General features: G+C 41.7%; 1 protein-coding gene across 2 annotated transcripts in view; it reads left to right on the top strand.

Annotated features, from left to right (window-relative positions):
• Positions 1-2,757: 2,757 nt before the first annotated feature.
• rgl2 (ral guanine nucleotide dissociation stimulator-like 2) overlaps positions 2,758-9,218 on the top strand; it is a 25,047-nt gene continuing 18,586 nt past the window's right edge. The window contains exons 1-2 of one of the 2 annotated variants that reach the window (XM_008324187.3): positions 2,758-3,120; positions 6,041-6,207. In XM_008324187.3, coding sequence (XP_008322409.1) covers positions 3,039-3,120; positions 6,041-6,207 — 249 coding nt within the window. In that variant the 5' untranslated portion in view covers positions 2,758-3,038. The remainder of the gene's footprint in view (positions 3,121-6,040; positions 6,208-9,218) is intronic. The other variant, XM_008324186.3, reaches the window with a different exon arrangement.

Raw genomic sequence — 9,218 nt, 5'->3', positions numbered from 1 at the left:
CAAGATGAAAAGAGAGGAGGGAGGGAGGGGGGGTCAGATCCAGAGGTGGTTAGGAGGAGCACAACAGCACCTCCACCAGCACCATCACAGGAGATGACCCTGAATCGTTGTGACAACGTGTGATTGTGATGACTGGCAGCAGGTGTGGATGGAGACAGAGGAGGATAAGTGGTTTGATTAGTGATGTCTGCAAACAAGGAAGGTGCAGAGCAGCTGGGGCTAATTAGAGGGCCAATTAGTGATTTTAACTGCTTCATTAGCGAGAGGGGCGGGGCCCAGCAGGAGGAGGTGAGGTGGGGGGAGGGGGAGTTCTGAAAGTGAGATTTGTGCCTGATATATATTGTAAGGCATGTAAGAAGAAGAGTCCACAGGACTGGAAAGGACCAGAAAAGTAGTAGATAAGTTAAGAACATGGAACGAAATAAAATATAAACAGGCTCTATCAAAGGACTGGTAGATCCTGAGCAGTTAAAATATAAAAATGTATATAAGTAAGTAAGTATTCTATAGAGTGTAATATTGACCATACATTACAAGAATTTAACCATATTGTACCATACAGCTACATGCATTTAATATTTATATAAAGTATGTTCAGTTTATATGAATAAATATATTATAATGTTTTCAATGTCAGTAGATTACTTTAACCTGGTCATTTGAATAAGAAGTTTGGGCTCAACTGTTCATAAAAAGTTTTAAAAAGTGTTTTGTTTTTTTTCCAGTTGCTGTCAGAGAATTAACATCTCTGCTGTCTGTCAACAATTCAAACGTATGGTATGGTATGGTGGTGAACCAATAATTTCCCAACACACTCTGTGTCCCTCTGAGCCACAGCCTACCAGAGTCCTGACACTGACTCTGCCGCTCCTCATATGGCCACAATGCAGCCTCCTGCTGACGGCAATTTCAAACACAAAATGTCACAAAGTACCAATCATTGTCACCTGATTTCTTCAACCTGACAATGAGTTGCCCGCAAAGGAATGACATTTTCAATCTACACGTGTAATTTTAGTGAATCACGTCTGTGATGTGGTAAAACAGGAGGTTTGGATCCAGGATGTGCCGCCAGCAAATGTGCAGCAAATGCGGGATGGTATCTATTGACCAATATGTCACTGAGCTACAGGGTTCTTTCCCATGTTGTCATATCAGAGACTAGGTGTATCTCTTTTAAAGACTGGAAACCACTGTATATGTGAAGAAAATACATTAGTTTAACAAGCTTAATAAAACCAAGTCAACCAACAGTTAACAAAGATATGAACAGTAACAATAAATTTCATATAAATATAATAAAATAAATATTTAATGTAAATCCAGTAATTTAACAGATGGAAAAAGACTATCTGTGTTGATACTCAAAAGAAATGTTAATGAACTTGACAAGACAATAAAACCAGAACAAACCGGTTTAACAGGCAATAAATCATTGTCATCTTTAATGGTGATAATGTTGGGATTATGTTGGGACTCAACAAAAGAAATGCTGACTTGATTTCAAATTCGAAACTTTTAACAGACGGAATGTATATCTCACAAATTAATCAAACTACTCGGTCTCATTAATAATACTACAGTTATGTCCAAAATGGCCTCTGGGTGATTGAAAAAGCGTCAATTGCTATTTGTTACCGCTAGGGGACGACAAAATACAGCAAAGAATCACTCCGAATGAGAGACGCAGCAGCAGTAAGGAGGGGTCTGGTCAGTTCTAACCTGATCTAATCTAAACTAATATTTTATATAATCTGACCGATTATGACTATGTGGATTACTTTTCTTTTAGCTCTCAGTTCTTTTTAAATAAATAAATTAAACATGTTTTGGTTAACTTTTTTTATTTAAATTTTAACAACCTTACGTTTTGGTTAATGCTACTTATGCGACTTACACTACATGCTGTTTTCTACCACGGTTTTAGCTCTTGGCATACTATCATCTGTTCTTTGGAAAGTTTTGGCTATTTTTGCTATAGGCTATATGTGTGTCTGCACTGTAGCTCTGTTTTACTTTTTTTTTCTGTTTGTTTATCTACAAATACACTTATTTTTTATGCTACACTTAAACGTACTTCTGTGCACTACCTTGTATATTTTGCTAACCCTTTGTCAAACTTTTGGAAATAGACAGCAATTTATCAGTCATTTGTAATGCTGTGATAATTTGGTATGTGTGTTATATTTAAAGGCAGTTTCAAGGTTAGTGAAGCACCTGCTGTTCTACGGCCCTGACTCAAATACAGAGAGAGACAAGGCCTCACCACAGAGTGATGTCAGGCTGTTCCATCGTGAAAAGTACAGGTTTTGAAAACTGTGTGTGTAACACTGAGGCGTTTTTCAGTTGTTGTGACACCAATCCTGAGAGATGATTTCGTCAAGGTAAAGTCTGCCCTCTAGTTTTCAAAGAGTGTATCGAAATGCTTGTTGGCGTGCGCACAAACGACGGTGAGTCCCTCAAGCCTCATTATCTTCATCATCATCATCATCAGATCCCAGGAGATTGTGAGGCCAGATCTGGGTGAGCTGTGTCTAGGCAGCAGGGGGAGAGAGCGAGAGAGAGAGAGAGAGAGAGAGAGAGAGACGAACCAAGTCCACCACCATCTCCAGCAGCAGCAGCAGCAGCAGCACCAGCAGGAGTGGCCGAAAGGACGTTTATGATGTTACCAAAGAGCTGCTGCTCAGTGCACAACATACAGGAACTGTGACGTCGCTGGCAGAGCGAGGGAGAGAGAGAGAGGGAGAGAGGGAGGGAGGGGAGAGACGGAGGGTGAGAGAGAGAAAGAGAGAGAGAGTTTGTTGCAGCCCAGACCAAAGTGCTCTATCAGCGGCTGAAGGCTGCGCATTGAAGCGCAGTGGACGCGCTGATAACGACAGTGTGTGTGTATGTATGTGTGCAATAGTTTGCGTGTGTGTGTTTATGTTTGACAGTGCGTGGGTGTGGGGGGTCCTGCGGGGCTGACTGAAGACACGGAGACTCCCCTTGTCGTTGTCGCGTCGCTGTGACCGTGTGTTTGGCACAGATGGGTGCGACTGATGCGGTGCCCAGCTGAGCCACTGGTCTCGCCGGGTTTGCTGCATGAATCCAGAGCCGCGCCACGATCCACAGCTCCACTCTGTGAGTCTTCATTTACCACCATTCTTTTTCTTTTTTTCTAATTAGTATTATTGTTGTTCCAACCGCACGCGTCAGCTTCCTTTATCTCTCTCTTCCTCTGTCTCGCCCTGCCGTTCACGCTGTTTTATAAAAACTGAGGCCAGTGTGACATGGGTGTGTGTACGTGTTTGTGTTATAAGGAACGTCAACATACACACACTAACTTCATACTTCCCAGACTTTATATTCCCATCCAGTATAAGAACTGTAGCACCACCCCATGGCTGAAAACTGAGCTAAAGGAGTACACCGGGGTGTGACTGGCTGTAGCCTAGTTACAGCTGTGTATTGTGTGTTTGTGTTCACCTCAGTCAAATGTTTGGCCAGTGTGCTTTGGTCTGAATAGCAGCCATTCATTTCCCAGCCTGTGGCGGTTGGTCATGGGAATCGGCTTGACTCTTTATGACTTGTTTTTCGTTGGAGGCCTTACGCCTCCTGTATTACATACATGTAAAATGGCACTGGTGTTTGTTAGTAGTACTGCTGTCCAAATTTAAACAAGAGCCGCAGGTAGCACCATGAAATCAACACCGAACTACTCAAGGTTGCAACTCTGAATACTGTCCAGTCAAAGATAAGCCCAATGGACCAGAGATAAGAACCGGACTCCCCAAGGCTGCAGATAGGAACAACAGAATGGGCACAACGGAAGGAAGGGAGAAGATCATGGATCCAGATCCAAAACCATGGCCAGGCTCTACCTGTGTCTGCTCCGAAAAGCTGCCCAAGGCTGGAATAGATTTATATACGACGACGATAAACCTGAATTAGACTTCGCCGTCATCTTCTTTGTGCTGTCATGAGACTTTCCTAATTTAGATGCAATACAGACCTGACGATCAAGGAGTTTAACCAGTTGTCTCGGTTTATTCTTCATATACATTCAGAGGTCGCTCATTAACATGCATCAGCAACACTGTCTGGTGCTTGTGTCTGCACCAGACAGCTGCAGCAACAGTCACAGCAACAACAAAAAAATCCTACACAGTTTTTTTTAACTTCAGATGCTGACCTCTTCGACTGGAAGCTGTGGAATTAAACGTTAGTTAGTCCAGTAAGCTACAACATCATATGGTAGGGCAGACCAAAACAAAAACTAAAAGGGCTGAGTTAGCAATGTTTATATAACGTATTTTCTGGACTATAAGTCGCGCAATGTAGTTGCATAATGAAGAAGAAAAAAACCACATGTAAGTCGCTCCAGAGTATAAGTCTCACCTGCAATGTAGTTGCATAATGCCAGAGTGCCCTCTAGTGGCTGTCAGTGTGAAAATAATGAAATGTAAATTTTCAGTGGTACAGGAATAGCAGATACTGGTACACAAGCCTAGACTGCCCTCTAGTGACTGTGGGAAAATAACAAACTGTGAAATTATATATTTTAACATATAAGTCGCACCAGAGTATAAGTCGCAAACACAGCCAAAGGATAAAAAAAGTCTGGAAAATACTGTACCAATAGGTCACTGTGGTTAAAGTGAAGCATTCTACCTTAATCTATCGTCACACAATATGCTATTGTAATAGAATGAATTTCACGCATTCGTTAGCTTTGGAACACCAGCAGCTCAACTTAAACTCAGTGGATGTGCAAGTTGTGAAAGTGAATTTCAAAATGCTGCTGTGGCGCTTCACGCGTCCATGACAAATTCACAGAGGAAAGTGGAGGGTGACACATTTCCTTATGACACCTGAATACTTTTAGCAGCTGCTGTGTTTTCTCCAAGCACAAGAAAGCACCCTCTGCTCTAAAGGTCATTGTCACCGTGGTTATAGTGTTAGCAGCCACTTCTTGGAGTTGGAGTTGCAACCTTTACTCCCAAGAAACCATTCTTTATTGCAGTGCTTCAGGGAAACGTCGGTCAGTACGTGCGTTTACACTTGCTCTTTATCGACCCGCCATCACACTCTCACACACCTCTCTTCCTGTAACACTGTTTACCAGATGGCTATCTACATGGCAGCCTAAATGCCAGAGGAGGGGAAAGGGAAATGGAGGGGGGAGAAGGAGGAGGTGATGTGCAGGGTGCAGAGTGTGATGCAAATGCTGACCTGCACCACGAAGGTGTTAAACAAATGAGCTCATTTTTGGTTTACTTACATTTCAAGTTGGAATAGATTACTTCCTGCCTTAAAGGTCGCTATAGTGTTAAAAGTGTCACCATCTACTGTACATCAGATATACAGTGATGGACAGTGAGAGGACGTGGATGGGAAAAGGCTGTGGTTTAACATTAAAATTGAATGGTGAATTAAATAAATGTGAGTATTTTCAGATTATTGGTAAACTGATAGGGTGATACTGTCAATTATTGGGTGACTTATTGATAGAGATGGGTGTTTTTTAAAGGTGAGGTCACGACCCCATCTGAGGTGACATGAAATAGGGGTCGTTTTCCAACTAATTATTATTCTCTTCAAAATATTAAAAAAACGTTCATGCAATCTTTATCAACTTTATTCCTTCACTTTAATGAATATAAATCTTGACTGACAGCAATTCAGTGACAGCGACTATAATGCCTTTAGGGCCTGATAACATGTATATTTTTATCTGTACAAACCACTATATGTGTTGCTGCCACCTAGTGACTGGAGGCTTGTTATAATTCAAGCATCACACAATGGCCATATTCCATTGGAAGCCACCTGCCCCCCTGGAAACTCACTGTGCCCCCCCCCCTCCCAGGGGGCCCGCCCCACTATTTGAGAAGTAATACGCTAAAAAAAATATATAAAAAAATGTATATGCCCATCACATTAGAAAGTTATTAAATAAGAAAGAATATACACAGAGGATAGAAAGAAAGCTTACACCTTGTTGTCTGTCTTTCACTGTCCTTTAAAGGAACACTCACTGTCTTCGTCCTGTCTGTTGCAGATGGCACCATGCTCCCTCGACACCTGCGATCAAGTGGTTATGACCTGCCGGGGGTGGAGTCAAATGACGTGCCCCTCATTGGCTACCGTCCACTATCTCCGGACAGTTTCATAACCCACCATCAACAGGGGAGAGGGAACGGCGGCGATGACCATGAATCATCGCAGGTGAGTCTGTCATCATCCAAAAATGAAACACATACATCTTGTGATTTCGTTGAATTGTATCAGAGCTAGATGAAGTGTCAGCGTTTCTCACATCGTTACACAGATACTAACTGTGTTGTTTTTTAACGCTGACCGTCTCCCATCAACAGCTATTTTTCATTTGTGGACAGTCTTCTGGCATAGTTTAAATCAGTTTTAACGAAGCCGTATGAGCTGTTCTCTCTTCGTCTAAATCAACCACACATGTTGGATGTTTTTTAAGACAACACTGGGACGGAATGAAGACAAAACAGAACTGTTGTTTTACATATGGTTTCAGTTAAAACAGCTCATGTCACAAAAATTGTGGAGCATAGTGGGACTGTAGGTAGATGGACATTTGTGCTAGTTTGCATCCCATGAATAACATAGATGTAAAGATCTGAATTTATCCAGAAATGCAGCTTTTATGTTTTACAGAGTTGGGTAGAAACTTCCAGAACACAGCCCAGTAATGTCATCTGATCAGAGGTCGCCCTCATAGCTTTTAGCCTTTAGCTTTATTTTAAACAGCTTTAGCTAGGCCTCGGTCCATCCTGATGCCAGGTCTTTACCAATATGAGTATGAGCATTTTCATTTGTGTACTTGCACCGATACTTCTTTAAGTTGTTTTTCAATAAATATGCGATCAACTGGAAGGCAGTGCTGTGTGTCAGGTATCTTTATGGGAAATGATGTGAAGTGCTGTGTGTAGGTGTAAGGTCAAACCACGCAGCACCAATGCCTACAGACAGTTTTCTGTCATATCGACGGAAAACTATCGTGAGCCAAAAAAGGTTTGTCAAACACTGTGTTTGTAACACTCACTGACCGACATGTATCCAGTTGATCACGCTGCTCCCAGTCACTGGATTGGCATGTTATGGAGTAAGAGTTCAAGTATTTGAACGAGGGGCGTTAGCTGCGGCTAGTGCATCTAGCTAGGACCATCTCTGGTGTGCATTTCGTTTTCATACTGAGTAGTATTAGAGTTGAAGGTTCCATTCAAATGCTCTAAAATAACTCAAATAGAGGAAGCTCAGTCTGTTTATTGTATGTCTAACTTTCCCACGATACTTCACCGTCACCTCTTAATGTTTACTGACCAGAACATGAGCTTTGTTGAGTCTTATCAGATTCTGTATTTTCTCCTCCTCTGGGTGGTGCAGCAGTTTCTGTTTCCAAGATTCCATTTGTTCTTTTTCACATGTGGTTAGAACAATGTTAACCTTCCCTAAAAGTTACCATCAGCAACCAGATATTTTCACAAACTGCTGACCAGAGCTCTTTACCCAGGCCCACGTGAGCATTTTAAACCTCACACTGGGCCTCAGGAAAGTCCTCCGGCCTAAAGGGAAAGGAGCTGCGCTGTTGCTTTGAGACCATTGGCTTCTCTGCGACCACGTCACCCAGCAGCTGCTGGACCTCACAGAAAATGATCTACGCGGTGGTTTAACTGTTCGATTCACTGCACACCTGCTCTGCTTATGAACAGTATCCTGTGTCACGGGACTGTCCAAGGACTGTCTGTCAAGGGAAATCCGATGCGGTCACTGGCTTGTTCTCTAATGAGGCCAACGTGGACGTATGAGTCAGGGTGAAGTGAGGGGCTCAGATGACTGCTGTCATTCTAGGCCTGGTGAATAAAGTACAGTGTGTTTTTAGGTCAAAGTCTACTTAACAATATTTTACCTTCTCTATTTGAAGCTGATTAGGACACAGCAGATCCTCAAAGCTATTTGTTTATGAGATTATGAAAGTTGAATTGAACAACTTAGAAGCTTAGCTAAGCTAACTCTGCTAACTCTACGTTAGTGGGAATGGTTGTTTCACAAGGGTCGTTTAAGGCTAAAATTTAGCATTTTTTGGTAAATTATATATTTAAGGCTGACATTTGGCTAAGCTTGAGCGGTTGTACACATATATTTGACTGTTTTTACTAATTTCATGCAAGCTTTCTGATATTCTTCTACTAAATTTTATCTATTTTATTTTGGTAAATGTTTTATTAACCTGCACCATTTAGCTTTTGGTCATTAGCATTTTTTCCTCTTTAAACTAACCTGTTTAAATACTTTCAATTCAAAATAAATCTAATTAGAGTCAAAAGTGAATTTTTTTTTTCTACATGCAACAAACAAACATTTAACTTATAAAAATAGTGAGCTTTCATAACAGGTGAAATCACAGCCATGTGTACTGTGGACAACCTGGACATTTTGTGCACAAATATGCTCCAACTCTTATTTTATTATATTATATTTTGAGGATATTCTACTTTTTCTTTCGAGAAAATAGGAAGTAATCCCTCTGGATTCTGAACCACATAAAACCAGTGGTTTAATATAAAAACAAAGCTCCAGAAGATTAGTTGATGATCTACTGTTGAACCCACAGACAGTGTTGATAGTACTGTTTCAATATTGTTTGAAGTCTTTTTTGGACACGGCGGAAACATGTTGCAACAGGTTATTCTTCAGACCACAGGGGGTCAAATTTTGAATCCAGCTTCCTGTTGGCTTTTCTGGTGCCCTACAATAGCTGGTGTCGTTGTTTAACTGGTGCAGTTGACTCAGCCTACGCTTGTGATGGAAGGAGAGAGGAAGAAAAATAACCCTGCAAACAGAGAGAATGTCCTGCTTCCTGTGTTTGTCTCAACTTATTATGAACTTCCTGTATGTAGTTGGAGGCAGGGGAGGAGGGGACTCCGCAAAGGCTGCGCAGAAGAGAGAAGAGATGTTAAAAAAAGAAACAAAACGGAATCATCAGTGGGTTAAATAAACAAACATACCAGAGCTGGGAAAACAACAGTTGAGTCCCTCTCTGTTTTAACTGGTAATAACTCGTGCCAACCACCACTGTGGCCTGTAATTACAGTCTTAATCCTCCAGCCTCCCGGGCCACTGAAAACCAAATTTTCTTTGCTTTGAACAAGCTCCCCATAGACAGGAGTGGCATCTCTGACCCAGATTCAGAGAAAAAAATCAGCAGG

This window comes from Cynoglossus semilaevis, chromosome 13 (genome assembly GCF_000523025.1).
Source record: "Cynoglossus semilaevis isolate Cse_v1.0 chromosome 13, Cse_v1.0, whole genome shotgun sequence".
Taxonomy (NCBI): Eukaryota; Metazoa; Chordata; class Actinopteri; order Pleuronectiformes; family Cynoglossidae; genus Cynoglossus; species Cynoglossus semilaevis.
Note: the sequence above shows the minus strand (reverse complement) of the source record. Positions and strands in the feature narration are given on the sequence as shown.